The sequence below is a fragment of the Falco rusticolus genome, chromosome 1, assembly GCF_015220075.1.
Source record: "Falco rusticolus isolate bFalRus1 chromosome 1, bFalRus1.pri, whole genome shotgun sequence".
In the NCBI taxonomy this organism is placed as follows: Eukaryota; Metazoa; Chordata; class Aves; order Falconiformes; family Falconidae; genus Falco; species Falco rusticolus.
Genome location: NC_051187.1, coordinates 25,088,847 through 25,111,025, shown reverse-complemented (window position 1 = coordinate 25,111,025; position 22,179 = coordinate 25,088,847). Strand labels below are relative to the sequence as shown.

General features: G+C 45.9%; 1 protein-coding gene across 6 annotated transcripts in view; it reads right to left on the bottom strand.

Moving 5' to 3' along the window:
- The window catches only part of AUTS2 (activator of transcription and developmental regulator AUTS2), a 790,872-nt gene that overhangs the window by 67,025 nt on the left and 701,668 nt on the right, over positions 1–22,179 (bottom strand). For all 6 annotated transcript variants that reach the window (XM_037375123.1, XM_037375122.1, XM_037375125.1 and 3 more), the window contains one exon: positions 5,697–5,745. In XM_037375123.1, coding sequence (XP_037231020.1) covers positions 5,697–5,745 — 49 coding nt within the window. The remainder of the gene's footprint in view (positions 1–5,696; positions 5,746–22,179) is intronic.

Sequence of the window (22,179 nt, the reverse complement as noted above, 5' to 3'; positions counted from 1 at the left end):
ATCAAATTGCTCCTGTCCCAAGAATTTTCCCACCTTGCTTTGAACCAATTATCATGATTTGTTATTTTACAGCCCAATGCTGATAAGTCTTTTTTTAGAAATTCAAATACAAGTTAATCCATAGAACAAACACTCTCTCCAGAATAGATACAATTATGTGTTAGTAAATATTGCCATTTTGCTAAGACTGGAATAGTCTGACTTAGCTAAAATGAACAGCCTTAAATGAACTCTTGGGGGAATACAATCGCCAACTGACACCAAAAGGTACCCGATACCAGTCCAAACAGGCAAGGATGCCCAGAACAACACTTTCAACTGTCTCCCTCTGCTACTTCGGTCAAGAAAAGCCAGTGCCTACAGAAGCCTTGGAAGACTCCTGTTCTCTAAGACTGTAAGTTTTAGATTTTAAGAATCCAAAGTTTTGGAAGACATCACCTTTGACTTTCGCCTGTCCCTCTGGGCACACTGTGTACACCACATTATCCATCGACCTTTTCCTGCAGCTACAGAACAGCTATGCAATCTCCCAGCACTGGCAACCCCACCTGACTGCCACGTCCCAGGCAAAAAAACATCAGCACATAAAGAAGGAGGGGGCATGGAAAGCGTATGGATGGAAAGGAGTGGTTTGTGTTCAGGAGAGGCAGCCATAAAGGGATGTGCTCTTGCTCATATGAAGTCTTCACGGCACAAAAATAACTGCCTTGCTCTTTCGTGTTCCAGAACAAAGGGCCACCTCTTCAAGACATATATTAACTTTTTTATCTGCCTGACATGGAAGTTAGAGAGTAAGTGATGCATACACCAGTTCTTCTAGTCTAACTCGCAGGTACAAGAAACCTGGGGTCCACCAAACTGGAGGCTTTTTCCAGTGCTCAGCCCCTCACTAACCAGCCACTGAACTCCCACATGGAGAATACTGAAAAGCCTTTTGAAACCCATGAAACACAGGCAAACCAAGCGATCCAAAGCCACCAGGGAAGTCTCCACCGGGAAGGCGAGGAGACATCATCATCACAGCATCACTTCAGGAGGTTGAGCCATTGTAACAACCACAGAAAAAAATCTGCAGAACGGCTCACATGATTCAGCAGTCCCTGAGGTTTGCTGGCCGGTGGGCGGGTTGCCTGCAGCACTGGTATTGCACCGGAGCCCTAACAGCAAGCTAGGAAGAAGCATTTCAGTGAGGAGAAGTAGCAGTATGGAGGGCCAACATATGCAGACAGCAGCACCCCCGAACATTGAAAGCAACACTGAGAAGACACACCGAGTGAGTAAGGTCATTCTATAGATTCCTGCAGACCCCTGAAAAGGAGGGAGGCAGCAGCAGTCAGTTCTCTGGCACGCTGACCATGCCAACGCTGCACACATGCCATCTACGTAGCAACAGATCCACTTATACTCATCAGATGCTGTGGGGGTGGTTTACTCCAAGAGGGCGAGAGCACTTCTCCACAGACAAGGATCTCCTGTGAATGGGATCAGCAGAGAAGTATTTGCCAGCTTTAGCTCCCTACTTGTTTATGGAAACAGCTGTTGTAAAGGATCCTTAAGAAACAATTTGCCACAGACAGAACAGGGGAGAAACAACAACACGCCTGCTTTTCTAGGGAGGGATACCACCGCAGAACCACCCAAAATGCCAGGGCTTGACCTGACCAGTTATTTCAGCCAGCAGTGACGACTAGTAACCCAGACGCCTTGATCTACCTCCAGCTGAGAGTATAAATATTTTCCTGACAGCTGGTGGTGCCACAAAGCAGAAGGATTCATAAAGTTTACATGAACATCCTGTAAACAATTTGAACATAAAAAGCTGTAACAGCCCAATTGTGTTTCTGATCAAAGGCAAACTTCAATACACAGCACAAATGAAAACTTCATCACTTTGGGACTCATTTCTCCCTCCAGGAAAAGCTGTTTTCCAAGGGTACGTAGGAGGGAGTTAACATAAATGAAATACATAGTAGTAGCAGGAGCTGCCTGCTCTACAGCTTCAGATGTGTCTATTTAAATTATTAAGAGATAATGGAATTTAATTATGCTGATAAGTCATGTTACAAAAATTCATGAACAAAACCTGTACTTTGGCCAGGATTAATGGTGCTAAGGTTGACGCTCTCAGAGGGTAAGGAAAAGTTATGTTCGTTCAAAGACATAAGGACTCCAAGCAGCAATCCCAAACAGGAAGGTCCAGCCTGCAGGGAGGGAGGGGACAGACTGGGGGATGCAGGTGGGGACGCATTCCTCCTCCATCCCTTGTCCATCTCATTTACTCAGATGTTAACAGCTGCTTTCTCAAGCATTACTAAGGGCCCAGACCCTTTGGTGGTTACCTCCCAACACAGCCACCTGGATTTCCATGGGAATTATTTCCCTGGATAATTTTAAACATGACAAGGTAAAGCGTTCCTGCCCAAGCGATGGAGCGCAGGGCTCTGATTCACAACCAGGGACAATTTGTTTCAGCAGCAGCTACAGCGATCCCTGCCCTGGGGACCAAGGCAGGTGCCTCCCATATTCCCACCCCTCCTGCAGACACGGCACAGGGCTGGGGACCTCCGGCAGTGGAGCTGATGTGGGAACCCCACAGCCCTCTCCAACCCAGCATCGCTTGGCTAAGACACGGACCCCAGCCCTGAGGGGCCCCAACACCCACATGCTGCCCCCCAAAACTCACAGGACCCATCTAGATTTAGGGATGCATCTTCCCATTCCCATTGGCAGCCAACTCCCAAATGGAAGCGGAGAGACTTCTCAAGGGGTTTTACTGCCCCTTCAAGGGAGGTTTGGGGGGATTTCACTATGCTCGAGATTTTCTTAATTATCAGCACTTCTGAGGAAGGGACTGTTCTGCATGACACAGCCACACTAATTCATTGCACCTAGAGCCTGACCTCATCTTCAGCCTTGAAATCCACAACTAAATGACCAAAAGGGGCCAAATGTATATACAAGACCTAAAACACTTCAGGATTTTTAAATGCTTTGTAAACACATTACTTCTGTAATCTCTGCTACCTCAGCTATAAATAAATCTGCAAAATAAAAGTGGCAAGAGGGGGGAAAAAAAAAAAAAAAAGAAAAACAGCACATGTGAGACACTGGCAGCCGTGGGACATCCAAGAGGAAGGCTGTGGACAGAGGGATGTGCACTTGTCAGTCTGCCGAGCCGCCCCCCCCGCCTGCTCCATCAGCCAGAAGCTTTGAAGGTTTCATCATGATTTACCCAATGCTAAATCTGACCTTTCTTACAAGTGACTTTTATTGCTTTTGGCAAAAGCAACCATGGACAACACAGGGGGGAAAGAACTGGCCTGGAAGCAAACAGACTGAATTGCAGAGAGAGAACTTGAACTTGGAATATATCAAAGTGACAGCGCCCGGGCAGTCGCCAGCCGTCCCCAGGGCAGGCGCTTAGGGAAGGCAGCAGCCCCCCCCACTGCCTCCAGCCCCTGCACCTGGGCTGCCAGCGGTTATTGACTTTATCTCCACACAGAGGATTTTTTTGAGGCTCTTTTCCTGATATTTAGTAGTTTGAATGCTAATCCCTTTAACAAAACTGTCCCCTATGCTTTTTCCACCCTCTTTCCCCCTAATCTCCTTCTTGCAGTGCAAAAAAAAAAAAAAAAAAAAAAAAAAGAAGTGAGGGGTGGTGGAGAAAGAAAAAAAAAAAAAGAAAATACCAGTCAGCCTAGTTTGGCCGCACCTGGATTTGCATTGATTCTTCCCTTGTCATTCATGTTACCAACAGGAATTAGCATATGGCTTTAAGGGGAAACTCAGGAGGAGAAAAGAAAGACGCCATTTTGATGGAAATAAGGGGCAAAGGAATAATCTACCATCAACTAAAAAGCTTATTTGTGTACGGTTTCCCAAGCAAAGCTTCGAAAAGCCCATGTTGATTTTAGGCTACACAAAGAAACCCTAATCCTTTCAAGGGAACTAAATCACCAAAGAAAAGTATCTTGGAAGAAAAGGCTCCCTGTCAAGCATGGGTATTCACAGCCAAATAGATGCCACGAATTAAGCTGGGTAAGTAAACAAAAATAAGAATGTGGGAAATGTGTTTGACTCAAAAAAAAAAAAAAAAAAAAAAGAAGAACTAAAAAAAAAGAAAACGAAAGGAAGAGGAAGAGAGGCCTACTCTTCATCAATCACCCCCCGGGGGAGGAGAGCCCCTGCCCTGGTTACAGGCCTGCCCCAGGAATGTGGATTCATGGATTCACCGCCAGGCTTCTCCTTGCCCTGGCCCAGCCCCAAGAAAGGGCTGCTCAGATGCCAAAGCTTTTTACAGCAAATTAGCAAAATAAAGATGCAGTCACATGTAGTTTGGGGGCCTTGGGTCACTCCAAACACACAACTCTTCCTTTCTGCTCCTCTTTGTCACCCACTTTCCGCCTATGGAGGGGCCGAGGGGGGATCTGTAAATGCCATCCATCAGAGACGGTGCGTAAGCTCGCCAAGGGACATAACCTCGCCAGGCCTCAGAAATCACAGACTGTACCTCCAAAGGATGCTAATTTATGAAAAACAGTGATACGGGCCCGAAACACCATTAAATACAGGTATAATTCAACATGCAGCAGAAGCCTTCAGAAGCAATAGCGTATCAGCATGGGAATCCAAATGTCACGTACCATCCCCAGTTAAACCAGTACGGTCTCACAGAATTAAAAGACACAAAAAAATAACAGGATGATCCACTGGAATGACAATCCCACACCTGGTGAGAAGCGCACAGGGCAAACACTGAGCAAATCCACACCTGCTCAACAAAACCAGCTCTCCTAAAGCAAATGGACCCAAAGGTCCCCCAAAACCATCGAGGTAGGGTACATTGTGTTCACAGCCAGAAGCACAACCCTTTTACTAAGCGGTTACCATGCAGTGACATTAAGAAGTAGGACAGCGGGGTAAAGAACAGACCCATTTTAAAGGCTCAGTATTACACTCGTTGGCAGAGCCGCTCCCTCGACATTCCTTGCATAAACACAAACCAAATCAAATTAAGAATTAAAAATAAAAAAATCCCCTAAGCCTATGGTCTTTCTAATAACGCTCCTTCAGGACAAGCTCTGCACAGAACCTCACTGGCACTGATTTAGGGTAAATTTTCCCTTAATGTACTGTTATATCATTAGCCACTCTCTCTTTGGATTGCTGTTTGGAAAAAATTAATGGAATACTGAATATTTAAATGTGGCCCTCTATATCATTTATTAACTCTACAGAAAGCACACAGCACAGTAAGCCATAGTTTATGACTATTATCCTGTGAATACTAAACGTTGGCTGGTTATTACTGTCAGCAGTGCAAATTGGCTATTCATAATTCCACGTCTATCATGTAGCTGATGAGTAACAATCAAGTTAAAACATTTTGAAAACTCTTACAGTTATTTAAATGAGCCTAAATTAAAGCCATTTGTAAAATAAACTATTCCCTAATATTGTTATTTAAATTAATTCTGACCTGGCAGGCAATGCATTATTTAAAGCCTATATTTTATATTAAAAAAAGCAATTACCAAGCATACAGAACATGTCTGAAACCAAGAGAAACATAAAAAGCACTAACAAGCTGATTGCGACATTTCTGCAAGACAAGTTACATTTCATCTCCCATTGAAATTGCCATGAAAAGAAATGTGTGGGGGAAAAAATGTTTGTGCTGTGAATTGCAGTCTTACCTTTATTTGTAACAGCGTTGAACAGTTTTTCAGAGCTCGCATCAGATGCCTGAAAGACCAATAAAAAAAAATGTTACATTTTCTACAAGTGATAGATTTCAAAAGGCATGGTGGTATATTTATACACACACACATATGTATGTATATTTTAGAGAAACAAATCAGGTGACAAAACCAAGGGAGCTGATGGGAGCTGCAGTATCCGAAGAAAACGTCCGTGAGGTGGTGCTGTTTGGCTGTGCTTCACCGCCCTGCAGTGCAGATATTTATTTGGAAGGATTCTATCTCATAAAGAAATTTATTTTCTTATTCAACATATTAGCAGCACAGAAACTATATGTTTGTGCTGTAATTACCCAATACATTCCGATATTGATTTTGCAATGGAGAAGGATCACGATTTTGGATCAGACACCCCAGTTCCAGGCAATTTGCAGAATTGCAGATTTCTTAATTAATTTGTAAAGTATTTTTGGAGACCCCTACTCTGTCTACCATTTGATTTTTACCATCTTTAAAGCAGCGCTGATAACTCAGGTCAGTAATTTCTCAAATTACTGTTACAAGTTCTTTGAAAAATAAAAGAATATGTCACTATTTGATACTAGTATGTATTAGTACATCTTTCCACTTAAGATTTGCCTTCGTTAGAGTAACTGATTCTTGACACCACACTCTGTATACACTAATAATCAATTTTATTTTTCATCAAGCTATCTTTATCCGTGGGAGGATTTTCCTCCTCGTGTTGTGTTACCAGCTCATCTGCTACTGCTGTTTGTACGCGAGCATGCCAGTTAATCTTTCCACCTATTATTAAAAAGCCCGACTTAAGTTTCACACAAAAATGTTGAGCTCCCCTTTTCAGAAACTCTAACAGCAAGAAACCAGACGGGGGAAGATAACATAGCAAACATTAATTTTACAAACATCCTGAGCCCAAAAGCAGAACACGCTAAGTTTATGCATCTGTGCGCTGCTGTGTTTGCATGCATGCACATATATAATACACACGTAAGTACAGCTAAAGCTTAAACTTCTACCACCTACACATTCACAAAATGCAGAGAGCCGTTCAATTTTGAACTGTATCTTGGATCCAACCCCACTGAGAGACAGTCTGCTTTTTGCAAATACATTGAAAGAAATGTACTCCGTAATAAAATATTGCAACCAGGGATAAAATGCAACACTTGAGAAAGATTTTAGTCTTCTCCTAGAAACAGTTTTCTCACTGGATTCAGGAAAAATAATGAAAAACACTGTCTGTTTGGAAAGCAGGCTGCGGGGTTTTTTTTAAATGGAAGGAATTTCTCCATTCAAAACCAGATAAAAACCATCAGACAAGCCACATATATTGGATACCTTGGCTATACTAAAAACTTAGATGCAAAATTACCGATAAATAAGTAGATACGGTTCAGACTGCATATCACAGTGTAGTAATACACTGAAAAAATTTGTTTGCCCTCAAGTTAACAACATGCAAGATTTCTATAATTAATCATTAAAAATAGCTTTATTCTTTTTCAGAATTCTAGACAGATTGTACTAGATTGCTGTTAGCTTATTTAAAAGCTGAGCTGGTGTATTTCTTCTCAATTAAATACCTTGCAAACACTGGATTTATTACCCTATGATGGATTTATTACTCAGTGACGACTTTCTCTAAATTAATGAAAATATGCGAATAATGCACAAATTGAAAAGATCAAGAAGGCCATGTGCTTTAAAGAGCAGTCCAATATTAGTCCAACAAATGTGAGAGATGCTCAATGCTTTCCTAACTTACCAATCAGCCTGCTCTCTGATTAAAAACAATCACCATTTCCAGTGAATTTCATCTGTTGTGTGGTTTTAAATGCAGCTTGTCTCAGAAGTCAAAACTCTCTGAACCAGTCTTTCTTTTTAGAAACTCCAGTATTAAAAAACAAACAAACTTCTTACAGTTTCAGCTATTACTTTATTTCACTGCTTCAAAGCAAAACAGCATAGGGAAGCTGTAAGTTTCCTATATGCTTGATTTTTCCAAGCACTGGAAAGAGGAAAATGTTGTGGGGTTTTTTTCTTTTTTTTTCTTTTTTGGTGTTTGTTTTTTTTTTTAAGAAGTTTGCTCTAATGCGAAGTGTAAGCCAAGGGACTGGTTTTAAGCTATGGTTTTTCAGGTGAAATCTTTTCCTGTGCCATCGCCTAAACCAGTCAGAAACACTGCTGCGAGATGTGGAAGTGGCACTCCTCGGACATAGCGTGGTGCACAATGCACCCTGCCTGGGAACCGCTCCTGAGCAAGCTGGGAGATAATGATCAGTACAACACGCACCTAAAAAAAGGGATAATTTTACAAAGACAAAGCTTGTCCGGGAGTGAGCCTCATCCTGCGTTACCGACCACACGCTACCGAATGGAAGAGCAACTTGAAAAAAAAACAAACATTGCCTGGGTTACCGTAAAAATAACCCCAAAGCCATTTCACTGGCTTGAACGGCGAGATGGAACTTTTGACTGCCTGTTTCATTACTTTAAAATTTGATTCTAAATATGAAACAGCAACGGGGGTAGCACAGCAGTGACAGAGCAGTGAAGACACTCTGCCAGAGATAAGATACTGTACCCATTTCCAGGCAACTCTTTATTTTTTCGCAGTTAGGCAGTCACATCATGCAACAGCAGCGCAAATTAATTTAAAAAAAAAATCCCCAACAACTCAGCACTGAGGCCGAAGGGGACAATGCAATGCCTTGGCAGCGCGGACCTAAAACCTGCTCTGCATGGCCAGGAATGTGCGCAGGGCACAGAGCGCCTGCACAGCCCCGGCGGAGCTGCCAGGCAAGGTGCTCGAGCCTCGACGGTCAAGCGACGGAGGGGGGCTCGGCCACCCCCCGGGCAGCGCCCAGCCAGGCTCTCCCCCCGCTCCCTTTCATCCCGGCCGCTTCCAGGTCTTGCTCGGGCAGCTGATGGAAGGGCGCTACCCGTGGGCAAGGATGCGGCGGGGGGAGCACCCGGGGGGGGAGAGCATCCCGGGGTGGGTGAGCACTCCGGCCGTGCGGGGTCCCTGTTGCCCCCCCAGCAGCCGCAGCCCCGGGCTGGCTGCGAGCAGTTCCCTTCCTCGTACTTCGCCCCTTTTCCCCTCGAAACCCCCTCGTCGCCGAGCGCTGCTGAATCCTTCTCAACGCGAAACAAACGAGCCGGCAACCATCATCGCCATCAGAAAAAGATCACCCAGAGGGTATTTTTCCCCCCGTCAAGGAACACGCCTTCGCCCCAGCGGGTCTGTGCCCCCGGCGCTCCCCGCCGCGCACCTGCCCGCGCCCGCGGAGCCAGCGCGGGGCCCCGCCGCCGCCCCCCGTGCCCCCCCCCCCCCCGCTGCCCGGCCCCGTGGGGCGAAGCGGCGTTACCTGCTGGCCCGGGGGCAGGCGCGGCCGCCGGCCCGGGGCTCATGGCGCTGCGGGAGGGGCGTGCGGTGCGCGGTGCGCTCCGGTCCAGCGCGGCGCTCAGCGTCCCGCCGCCAAACCCCAACTAATCCTCCGAGGGACAGCTCCGGGGGCCGGGGGCGCGGGCCGCCCGGCGGGCATCCTTCCCGGCGGCCGGGCCCCCTCCCCGCTCCCCGCAAGATGGTTCCCTGGGAGGCGAGCGCTGGGTGTGCGGGAGCGCGGGGAGCCGGGCGCTAGCGGAGCGGCAGGACAAAGAAAACCATGTGCGGCGGCGGCGAGCGGGGAGCAGCGACTCCGCGGCGGCAACTCCGGGTCCCGGCGGCCGCTCCTGCCGCGCTCCTCCCTCCGCGGGGTCCAGCGCCGGCGGCGCGTCCCCTCCTTCGGGCGCCTTTGGGTTTTTGGGTTTTTTCTTCTGCTTTTAGGTTTTTTTTTGTTGGTGGTGTTGGTTTTTTAAGGGGGGTGATTTTTTTGTTGTTGTTTGTTGTTTGTTTGTTTTTAAAAAGTCATGCCCGTTCCTCTCCCGAGGCAGCGCGGGCCCCCGCCGGGGCACTGTCCCTCCCGCCGTCCAGGCTCGCCGCGGCCGCGCTCAGGTGAATTCCATCGGGGAGCAGCAGCGGCCTGGCCCCAGCTCCTCCGGCCCCGCCGAAACCACCGTGCAACCCTGTAATTCCCGGCGGGGGCGGCCGCTCCGCTCCGCGCTGCTCCGCCCGACCCCGGCTGCGGGCTGCCGGCCGGACCCCTCGCCGCCGCCCGGGCGCTCCGCTCCGCACTGCGCGGCGCTCCGAGAGGCGCTTCCCACCCGGCCGCGCCGCCGGCTCCTCCCCCCGCCCCGCCCCGCCGCCGGGCCGGGCTCCGCGCCCCGCCGCCGGCCGGGGTCCCCACCGCGGGGGCGGGGGGCGGGTTCCCCACGGCTCGGCCGCGCTGCCCGGGCCCCCCCCGGCCGCGGAGATGGGATGGCGGCGCACGCCCACGCGCATCGCTACAGCTCCGCGGGGGGAACCGCGGGTCGAAAACACCGTGTTGCATTTAACATTTTTTTTTTTTAACGGAAATTTCTATTTAAAAAAAAAACAACTTGAAAATAAACGTCCCTAACTTCGGACGGGGTGGCGTGCCTGGAGACCCTCCTGCTTGTCCCAAAGCTGCACCCCTCCCGGGGAAGAGACCCGGTGCTCAGGGGTACGCGGTGGGGCCGGGGTCCTGAGCCCCGCTCTGCTCTACTTCCCGCACCAAACGTCACAGCCAACGGCCGGTGGATCCCTGAGTCACCGCAGGTTTTCCTTAAGCGCCGCGCACCATCACTAACAGCTGCCGCAGAAAGTAAATGCGCAGCCACGTTATTGTATAAATGCTCATTCACTGGCGCGTGGAGCCAACTGAATGTCTCCTACAAACCAAGGTGCTGTGAGGACAAGAGGCAGCAATGCTCACCGGCACAGCATCCCCGCACAGCCAGGAGTTTCTTGGGAGATGGAGAGGTGCTAAGAGAAGGCTGTGGGCTCAGCAGGCCTTGCCCGGGAGTGTTTTCAAGATTTCAGATCTCCAAATTGGTTGCAAACCAATACCGGGCTCAGAGTGCTCATGGAGTTAAACTCCCTTAGGTACGTACCCTTTGGATTTGGGTTCAGGCTGACAAACCCTACTTGCCCCAAGCCGTGGGGAGAGTTATGCCCCGACATCCAAGGGGAGCTAGAAAAGAGACATGCAGGTGTCAGCTCCAAGGGCCCGGCCTGGGTGCCAGGGTGGGCACGTGGCCCCCAGCAGTCCCCAGCAGCAGCATGGTGCCCTGGGTGCAACCACGCACCCAGTGCTGTGGTGGTTCTGGGGGCTCTGCCTGGCGCCAGCGCTGCGGTGTCAGAGAGGAAGGAGGGAAAGGTCTGGACTGTCCACGCAAGTCAAAGTGCTGTACGTCAGGAAAAACTCCTATAACAAACTTCCGACCAACTACCTGTGAAAAGTAACAGGATTTCATGGAAATATTTCTCATTTGTTCCTCATTCCATCACTGTATGATCCATTTAAGAGCAGTTTTGCCCTTCAGCATCACATTGTGGCTTCTCTAGAATTCTTACATGAGCTACAGTTCCACTGACTACGATGGTTTCCAGTGGGACAACCACGTGGGATAATGCACAACCAACACGATGATGATAAGCAGGAGAGGAACACGTCTGCAACAGCTCCCAGTGAAGACTGGCCGCAAACACTGCGGTGCTTTTGCTGCATGTCTGATCAGGAGTGTGAGCGCTTTGGTAAAACTGGGACAGATCGTCCTCATTGGAAAATTAAAACACTGTGGCCAACTCTAGATCCTGGTTCTAGCAATGGAAGTAAGAGTTCTTTGAAGCTGGCCACCTTAGCAACGTTATCCCTATAGTTCTGCAACACACCAGAGCATGGACTTTGGCTGATAAAATTTCACAGGTTTTTTGCATCTCCTAATAAATATATATTGCAAAGATAATCTTGTGCCGCCAGAGAGGTGGTTTCCATCTCTTCCTCTAGAAACCCAACAGAGATAGCTTCACGTCTGGTTTCTAGAATAAACAGTGGACAGTAGCCAAAAGCCATCGCAGTCGATTGGCTATTTCATGAGCTCAGTGAAGGAAACAGATGGCTTGAGTGCGGTTTTCAGTCTCCACCAAAAATAAATTAATAAAGGCATTAAACTGGCAAAGCGTTCTCTGCACAACAACTGGGGTAGCCTGGGACTGCACGGACAAGCGAGACTGTACCTGGATGAGGAATTAGTGCGCAAAATTAAGGTGTGGCAGCTCATATATTCTATGAGCGCTTTGGTCAAAACTTTCCACATCTCAGCATGGTAAGAACTGGCCTAATTAAAGCCTAGACTCCTCACAAGACTTTGATAAATTTAGCCTGGATTAAACTACAGGCTTGTCTGTACTGGATTTTTCAAACGTTAACCGCATGCCACACCTGAAATCTCAGCATGCACAAAATCAGAGATGCATTTACCTGCTCATCTCCCTAGGGCTGTTAAGGCTTATTGGCAGGGCTGTGGGCCTCATTATGTTCATTATTCGTGCCTTAGAGATAAGTAGAGGACCTCTGGTTTCCTGCTAGAACATTATGCATGCACAAAACGCGTTTTATAATTCTGAATGAGAAGTCTGGAGTTTAGGAATTCACCCAAAGCCAAATTAAATCAAGGGGGGGAACAACCACCACCACCTCCTAATGATTTAAATGGCCTTTGGACTAAGCTTCCCCCTCCCTTGACAGCATTACTTTCCTGTGTTTTAGGTTATGCCTGGATAGATCTTTTGAAACCTTCTGTCTCTTATCTGTGTGGGACCTTGCCAGAATTTTTTTCATCTGTGGTCTCTGTCAGCATCGACATTTGTTTCTGCCACAACAACAGCCAAATGAAGTGCATTGAACTTGGATCAAAAGTGATTTCAAGATCTTTCACTCTCCTAAAGAGGTTTTTGGATCCAACTGTTTTATAAAAATGACCTAAAGCTGCCTAGACGGCAGGCAGAGAAACAGACATTTGTTTCCAAGTCGTAGAGTAATTCCAAAGAAGAATTACCCATCTCTGGCACAAGGAGCAAATGAATATTGAAATTACAGCAGATTATATTGGATTAAATTATTTATGGCAAACCTCACCTCACCTGGAAGGTTCTGCAGCTTTTTCCTGGCCACATGAAAACTGGATAGTCCAATTCTTTGGTATTCTGTGAAAGACTGGAAACATTTATGTTTCCATTAAGTTGCTAATCTTTCCAGAAGACATGACGGTGTCCGAGTTAGGAGCGTGATTACGAGGCTTTATAAAGTCCTCCATAATGTTTTGAAAACATACATAATTTTATCCATTACTGGATAGGAGATGCTGGTTCTTCTCCCCAGGAAAAGAATTTATGGTGCTATCAGTGGCGTTTTATGACTTTGGACAGCAAGCTACGGCATAACGTCCCAACCAGAAAGTACTTAAACTCTAACGCTTTAAAAAGGTTCAGGAAAAGGACCTGTTCTTGAGAGTGACCTAAACCATGACAAAATCTATGCTGGTTTATGCTGTAACAAGGTACCAAGAGATGCCATTGAGGTACATTGTGGCGAGGCTGGGTTCTGTCAGGCGGCTGCCCCTGCGCTGCTGCGTGCAGCATCGGCCCCGAGGGCGAGCGCCCGGTGCGCCCGGCGGGCTCCTGGCAGCAGATGAAGCGATGCTTTCGTGTCGGCCCTTCCAGCAGGGACAGAGCACTCGCGGGCTTTCTGCTGAAGTACGGCAGGGGAAAAGGGGATACAAAAAGTAAACGCACCTTTTAGAAGGAAACAGAACTCCTGGACTATACAAGTTCACTGGGTAAGCTCTCACTGTAAGGAGAGCTTTTCATTTGACAAAGCAGAAAACTTTTGCGAGAGCGTATTAATGACAGTGCAACTTTTTTATTATTTTTATTTTTCTGCAGCATTTGCAAAACTAAACCACTTTGTAATCCCTTCTTTTATGCAGAACAGATTGCAGTTTTAAGCAGAGGCCCATAAACTGCAGGTTCAAAGAAACCTGAAACGGAATTAGCATAAAAGCTGGAATTCTCATTTAGAGGAACAGCAAGGCAACCGCTCTGCAGGCACTTTTATGATTTTGGTTTCAAATGGAAACAAAGATAAAAAGTGGGGCTCAGGGAACAATAGGGCTGCTCTCTCTTCCCTATCCTTATGGGCCCAGTCCTATAAAATACTAAGTGGTCTCCACTGCTTCAGAGGACAGAATTTAGCCGGGTTTTGTGCACCTGGAGGAGGTTTGATAAATTCTGAATCCATTCGTTGTACTGAAGAGAAATCTTAACTGTCCTACAAGTGTGAAGCCACTTCTCCCCCACGCTTCTCCAAACGGTGTGAAATCTTTGAGGTGAACACCACAGTCACCTTTCCTTCCCTCTGCCAACCATGAAGAGTGAGAATCGCCAAACTTACTCCTGGCTGTAACTTCTCAATCAGAAAATACGTGCATTTTACCTCTTCTTCTGCATACCTCCCTGTGGTTTGAATTCTGAGTTACTGATGGAACATGGGTTAGCTGGATTTAGCTCCTAGAGGCCTTGCTGGGTTCCTGAGCTGCTACTTAGACTACAGTCTAACCGGGAACGTTTGTAAGATCCTATCACTAAGAAGATAAAATATAAATTCTTCCCCATCCACTAGTAGTCCTGTGAATACACTTCATAAATGCACCACTTTTAAGCTGTGGCCATTATCTTCCCCTAATTTCTGCCTGCTAGCAGGTTCTGCAACTGAAGAAGTATTTCAAATTAATTTGTCTGTCAATATCTGGGTACTGAATCAACTAATAAGAGAGAAATATTTTTCATTCTCTTCTTCTCAGTCAGAAGAAGAGACTTTCCTATCACTGAATAAAGCATCCTTTATTGCACACTGTAATCCCATTCTGTCTTTCAGGTCATTTTTAGCCCAGAAAATGCTGAATCAGCACCATAAACCAATCAAGTAATTTCTTTCATTTTCTAACATTCAAGCAAAATAATGAAAATCACATCTCATTTGATGAGGAGAATATACGATAGAAATCTCTTCTTCCAAGGATAATTTTAAAAGAGGTATGCCAAGTAAAGAAATACTATTGCAGAAACATGTAGCTAAAGTAGGGTCTCTTCTGCTGAATGGATAAATTCCATTTTTGACTGTCATCTCATATTTAGATAGTAGATTATGAACAATAAATCTGTATGTTTAGCCAGCTTCTAAACCACGCAAAGACATTAACTTGGCAAAAGAATGACCATTACTTTGATGAATGAAACATTCCCCTAAAATATTAATGTGCAATATGGTAATATCCAATTGATAACCAAAAAAACACCCCACCCCACGGCAGATTTAAGTAACTGAGATGTATATGAGAGAAACCGAGCAACATACATAAGAGGAGTTATTATGGCACTGTTAGGAGAACCAACAAATGAAAAAAAAGCTTGATAAATATTTTCCATAACAAAACACAATTGGTTTCAGTGGGATACAGCTCTGTTTCTCATTAGTTATCCTTCACTTGTCAGACAAGTTCCATATTTCACTGAAACCCGCTGAGTATTCTTTATAGTTTGCTGGGGAAAGTGGCTATACATTTAGCACATTCCCTTTATGCTGTGTGTTTTCACAGGTCTTTCTTTAAAACACACTGTACATGCTTTTGCTTCTTCCCCTTAGGATAGTGGGTTTCAACATCCAAGGAGAGTTTAAAAGCAGGTAACAAGTCATCACTTTTGAAGCTGCAGAGCAACTGAAGAGGTGCAATAGCCCCAGCAGCCATTATCAGTGCCTGCCAGGGTGCCACGGTATCAAGTTATATGATAAAGCACTCAGCTGACACCAGAAAAATAATCATTCTCTCTCTCCTGCACCACCCCCTTTTTCACAAGGAGGCTTTTTACACTCATTAAATGCAACCTTATCTCTGAAAGACTGCAATCCTCAGCAAATGACAAGTGTGCCTAATCTCATTTTCTGACAAGCGATTCTGACAGCACCTTCCTTTTGATTTCTAAGACACATAGCTAGACATATATTAATCTGTCAGTCATCGCCCCTAGGAAGGATGGAAAAAAAAGGAGACACAGAGATGAACATTTGTGAATGCGAAGGCAACAAGGCAAGAAAGGACTAAGGGTCCTTTTCTGGCTATTTTAAGCGACGCAGCCGTGTTTCTCCACTCTCCCATCCCGACGTGGCACCCAAGCCACTTGGTGTGCGGCAGAGCCGCATGCCCACGTGCCTGCCAACGCGGACTCACATGTTTTGTTTCAGGTATGACTGTGGCCCGGTGGTCAGGTGTGGGTATATCGTCAGGTTTTCCGAGGTGCAGAAGGCAGCTGGACTCATTTCACTTCCCTGCGCCTCCATTTTCAGCATGGGGTATAAAAGCATTGCGTAAAATCCAAGTGTTATTGTCACCACAGTGCATATGTAAGCTACCGACATGGGACTTCCCCGTGCCGGTACTCTAAAACGTTGAGCCTTAGTTCCAAATTTACAGATTATGAAGTGTTCTGCAATAACACTTCTTTTGCAGCAAGAAATGCTTTGTCATTCCAGGCACCGTAAACCCTACTTGGCTTCAGTAGCCAGCCTGGCTGGAACACGTTAGCGGGTACAGGCAAAGACAGATTTGATAAAAGCATCAAGATTGAAAGCATCAAATTGTTGTCAGGTCTTAACAATTTTGTACTAATGCTCAAAGTGCTGTAAAATGAAAGCGTTTAGCACGACATCGTGGCCTGGCAAGGTGCGAACTGGAGAGGCTTGTCAAGACTGAGTCAAGTTGCATTTTGAGGCTACAAAGAGGCAGGATTCCCAAGAACTCCCGGCTCTACTGTGAGAAGGTGGATTTAAAAACTGAGACCGTTACGAACCCTGACAATCAGTGGTAAATTGGTGCAACTCACGTGGATTCGGCGCTCAGTCAGTGTGCAAAATATGGGCACTTTGTGCATGATGTATGATATCTATAGGTGAGCACAGGGGTGTGGCATGGGAGGAGGTAGGCTGTTAGGTAGCTACGAAGCAGTGTAAAATCAGTAAGATTCTACAAATGGGACCCAAAGGAGGCAAGACGATTAAATGAGGTGGGAGGCAGTGTTCTTCACCTTACACAGGCCTATTAGTTATGTTCCTCATAAACACACCTTCTCCCTCTTAGCATGTGAGTCATATTAATATTCCTACCCACCAAATGCTAAATTAGAGTAAATTATACAGATTTACATTCCAGCGTTTGCTCGCTGACCAGTTTGCACTTGCAGAGAGTCTCCCCAGCCGGCAGCACACCTTGTGCCCGGGGATGTCCCGGGCACTGCGGCTCCCAGGCTGGCTGAGTCGGGTACCCCTAGCTAAGAGCTACTCTCCGCCTCCTCTCCCTTCCACTGCACGATGTTAAAGTGCAGGAGAAACTTTATTGTTCATAATGGGATAAGAAAAAAAAATAAAAATCAAATGAAAGCAAAGTACAAAGGGGCTAAAACCCAATGCTTTAAAGCGATGCCATTTTCATAGTAATACAGTCATTAAGTACTTGTTTGATGGTGCGAAAAGTAGGCCAAGATCTTTGCTAATACATTTTATTAATCAATACCTGCACTAGAAGATGAGAACAATTAAAGTTTTCCTCCTTGCTCAGACAAAGCAGCATAAAGCTTGTGATCTACTTAAGGAGCTCACCACTCAATGGAAAGATGAAAAGACTTCTTTAGTTTTACTTAAGAGCTGAAATGATGTTAATACTTCAAGTGTTTAGGATCTGGTTCTCAGAAAGGCAGTAAATTAGCAGTGGCAGGAAAGCTGCCTGCTGTCGCCGAGTCCCCTTCCTCGTGTTTCCACACTGATGTCATCGTAACTGAAAAACTCACAAATACGTTCTGGAGTTCACTGAGCCTGAAAATAACACTGGAGAGATTTCCTTTGCCGTGCAGAACACTTTAATAAATAAGCCTGGCAGAACCGCACATCCACTGCTGATGAGCCTTATAAGGACAAATGTAAACATGACACTTGCATAGTTTACACTGATGCTGGCTTTTTTATTAAAAAAGGATTTTCTAGTTGCATCTAAGCTTCAGGATGTAGAAAAGAAGGCACAGATGGAAAAAGACTCTCCTAGAGGGAAAAGTGTGGTGGGAAACCAGGCAGCTCACTGTGCGGACCTCTGGCTTGGAGAAGGAGAGTCTTCTCATCTCACAATGAGGGTCACTGACACAAGCATCAGATAAGACAGAACTGCCTAAGAACTGCCCCAAACACAGCCGTCCTCATGAGAGACTCCAGCCCTATCCCTGCAGCAGGGCCACCATCACCCAAGATACAACACTCGCGTCTTTTCCACTTCTCAGGACCTCCAAAAATGTGCCTTGGCCATCATCCTGGCGGGCCACTGGTATTGGCACACAACCCCTGCACCAACCCACTTGACTGTTTGGGCTCCAGAAAAACGTTTTGATATGGGTTTCATGGCACAAGGTACAGCGTAACCACACAGAAGGAGACACTCCTTGCAACCCAACAGGCAGGGCAGTGAACAGGAGACAAAGGATATAGTTATTTCCACTCCTCAGGGGAGGAACATCCAGACAAACGCAGGCAGTGCCAAAACCTGAAGGCTGCTCAGTCTGATCTACTGTTTGATCCTCTGGTGAGAGCAGAACCTCATCCAGGACCTCACGGCCCTCCGCTATGGAATGCAAGGCTCCATCACGCACACGCGCTGACCTTACAGCACATGAGAAAGCATGGGCACAATGTTGTGTTTAAAGCAAATTGTTTTTTCATACGGTCATTAACAGAAATATGAATGCAAATGACCTTTTAATTTGTACCATGAGAACTAATCAAGCTAATGCTGCAGCCAAAAGAGAAAATTTCTCCCTGGTCATCATTTTGGAAATGTGGGAGATCGATTTATGTCATATAGTTGACCTCTTGCTGTAAATTTGCTGTCTAGTTTCACTCAGTATTAAGCCTATCAGGCACCTTGCTGTTTCTAACCCACTTGTCAAAATTATATGAGAGTCTCGCTAAGACTTTCTTCAAGGCTCCCAATTCTTCTGCATGTCTCCACCTGGGATTGCAGAAGTCTATGCTCTAAGCGCTGCAGAAGGTCATGGTACTCACAACAAAAAGGCTGACAACAAAATAAGCAGATGGATTCTGCTCTACTCCAGCCTCCATCCACACACTCAAATCTCTCAAAGAGTCCTGATCTGAAGTCCTCTGAAAAGAAAATCCTTCTAACACAAGAAACAATTTTTACTGGCTCTCAAAACGCTATTTTCCTTTCATTTAAGATTCCAACAAAACCTAACTTCTTTGTCTCTCAAGCTCCCTTGATCTCTTTCACTTTTAGCTGTCACATAAAGTCAATTGGCTGCACCTCTCCGCTTGATAAAGACATGCCAAATGTTCTGATGTATCTTTAATGAGGAGGTAGATAAGACATAGTCCAACAAGGTGCTGAACACTTTGACCCTAAGCTAGCAAAGCACTTAAATATCTGCTTAACTTTAAGCAAAAAGAAGTCCTTTTGAAGCTAAGGGGGCTGTTCTGGCATTCAGACTTAAGAACCATGTTAGAAATTTTGCTGGATTAGGGACAGAGCCTTTGCAAGGTTGAACTGCGGTGCCTGAAAGAGGAAAAAATGTTAGAAATACACAGCTAACCCACTAGAGCCAGGCCTGCAGAGTTCCAAGATTGTTACGGAAAGTCCCTCTATTATTAATTAATGTGTCAGTCATGTTGCGTGTAACGCTGTGTGTATTGTTATTGTGTTAGCGGGAGCAGGCAGGTTTATCTTCTCTTGTAATGTAATGTTTCATAAATGGGATGGAACACATGAATGATCTGCAAGGCTGAACGCTTGGCGTTTACTTCAAAATAAATGTGCGCATTTAGAAGAAGAAAGGGACAAATACAAAATAATAGAAATAAATTAATGATAGGAAGGTCACGGAGAGGAAGCCGAAAGAGTAAAATTGATACCAAAGCTGAGCTATTGTTCCTGAGACTCAGTTAATCAGTTGATCTCTATCCAGCCTGGATTATTCCAGGCATTACTGGAGAAGGTGTGCTTTGAGAATCTAATATAATACATGAGAGTCATGATAAAACTTTAACCTGTTTTGATAATACAGCTAGATGTTCTACTCCACACACACCTCTAAGAAAGGCTGCTGGATCTTATCACAGTTAGTTATTAATCTATTTGTTCCTATAAAATCTATTCTCCCCCCCCCCCCTCTTTTTTAATAATTCACTTTTTCTAAAGAGGAACTGATTTAATGTAGGGAAGAAGCTGCCGCATATCAAAATGTGAATGGAAAAATGGATAAGAGATAATGTTTGTTTAACTGGGGTGGAAGAGCTATTTTAGAAATATTTTATAGCATTTAAAAAGCACTGAGTACTGTTTTATGCCTCTACCTGAGGAATAAAAGTCATAGTTATGAGTCCAGCTGTACATATTTCAATAGCAAAGTGAGATTGTAACAGATAAATAAAATTTTCTTTAAAAAGTAGCTTGAGTGGATTTTTCCTGAGTAAAACACTGGCAACCTGAATTTTAATATAATTCTGAGCATTTCAGCAGAGCGTTGTGCTCACCTGTAAAACGCTAGAGAAAACAGAGCATAAATCATTCCCGCTTAGCCCAGCATCATCTCCGCCCTGGCAGTGAGGAGGCAAGCAGCCGCCCCGGGGCCGCGCATCACCAGTGCGGCCGGGCTGCGGGCACCCCAACACCACTGCGCCACTGCCTCCCTGTTCTGTAAAATGGATATAACGCTTACGACGCTTGGGTTTTGTGGGCACTTATTTAAGGAGGTTTGGCTGATTGATAAATTGCTACTATGCAAACAACAAAAACCATGTTGGTCACTACCAAGTTGAGCTTCTCTGTCTATAGACTCTTACATGACATGCTAATTAAGTCCTTCTACTTAGCAGTGTGTTGCAGTATTACCGCGTGAGCCTCACCCAGGACGTGCCCCGAGGAGAAGGCTATAAAAAGCCACCTGAACCGGGTTTATTTTAAGAGCTCTTCAGACCAAAAGCCTCATCCCTGCCTTGGACCTGGCAGGAGAGCTCGCAAGAAGTCACCCTGGCTCCCCATTAAAATACTGTTAGCGCATACGAGAGGTTTTGTCTTCTTTTTAGTTCAAACAGTCGTCTGGGCGAGACAAAGAAACAAAGTGCTTGGGTCAGTGGAAATTTCTGACAAAGACTTTTCTTCCCGGCACACAGAGGGACAACCCCGCCAACTGTGTCAGGTGCCCCCCTCCCCGAATGACAAGGCAAAGGTCCTGATTAAAGGCTCTCTGGGGGGGGACAAAAGATGGCCCAGGACTTCAAAGTCAACACACTGCTGGACAGCGGGGAGGTCCCTTTTTTCCCCTCTCTCGCCTTTTAACTTAAGCTCCCGCTGACTGTGGAGGGGCTTCTAATTGCATTTCACAGAGGCTGAACAAAATGTGGTCTTGTCTTCCACACAGCAGTGACCCTGGAGGACACAGGATACGACGTGAGGTTTCAGAGCAGGAACAAAAAGAAGTTTATCATGTCAGCAAGCTGTGCAGAGGTAATGGGGAAGCTTTTTCAAGACTGTTTGCAGGTTGCCATGTTGCTAGATATGAGTAAGGGTGACAGGTTTCTGCAGAAGCGGGGCAGCTGGCTCCTGCCCCATTGCTCTGAACACGGGGCATCCGCAACCCACCCCGTGCAAGTGGGGCAGGGTTTGATCCGACACATGACACTCGTGGAAAGCCAGACACAATTGAAGGTGGTTGCCTTGACCAGCCAAGTGAATATCTCCTTTTGTGCTGGGGAAAAAGAACCTTTGCTTGCTGACCCATGTCTGGATGTGGAGATATTTTTTGGTGTAAATTGTAATCTTGATCAAATGACACCCAGGATGATCTAAGCAGCCTAATTAAAATTCCCCCAGTGTGCTAGAGCTACAGATCCGTTGAAAGAAAAGGTTTGGCTGAAGCTTGATAGATCTGTTGGAAGTGCAGGAAAGCGGTTTTAGGGGATGTGGAACGGGAAGAAAGCCTTAAGCCAGATGTAATACGGGCAATACCGCGCCCGTGCAGACACGGGGCATGATTCAACTCAAACACGGGAGTATGCTGGAACCTGGCAGAGTCAGCACTTGGCCATCTTACCTTCCATTTTTAATGACAAAAAAAGGTCTGCATTAGTATGCATGAGCAAAACACTAGCTCATCCAAAACTAAAACAAGTCAATAAAGTACTATCCCTTTAACATTTGATAGTCTCTCTTTTCGGCTTCCCTAATGAGATTGGCTTTCTCATTCTTTCTCTTTTGCATTCATATTTCAATCCGCAATGAATTTTCCACATTACAGGATGAACCATATATCTATTTCCCCACATTGCACAACCCTAGACCCAACACAATACATCAAAATCCCGACAAGTAGAGTTTATCCTGCGTTCCCTTCGCCAATGCTAGACAATGAAACCCAGCCCTGCCGAGCCCCTGAGCTTTCTCTGTG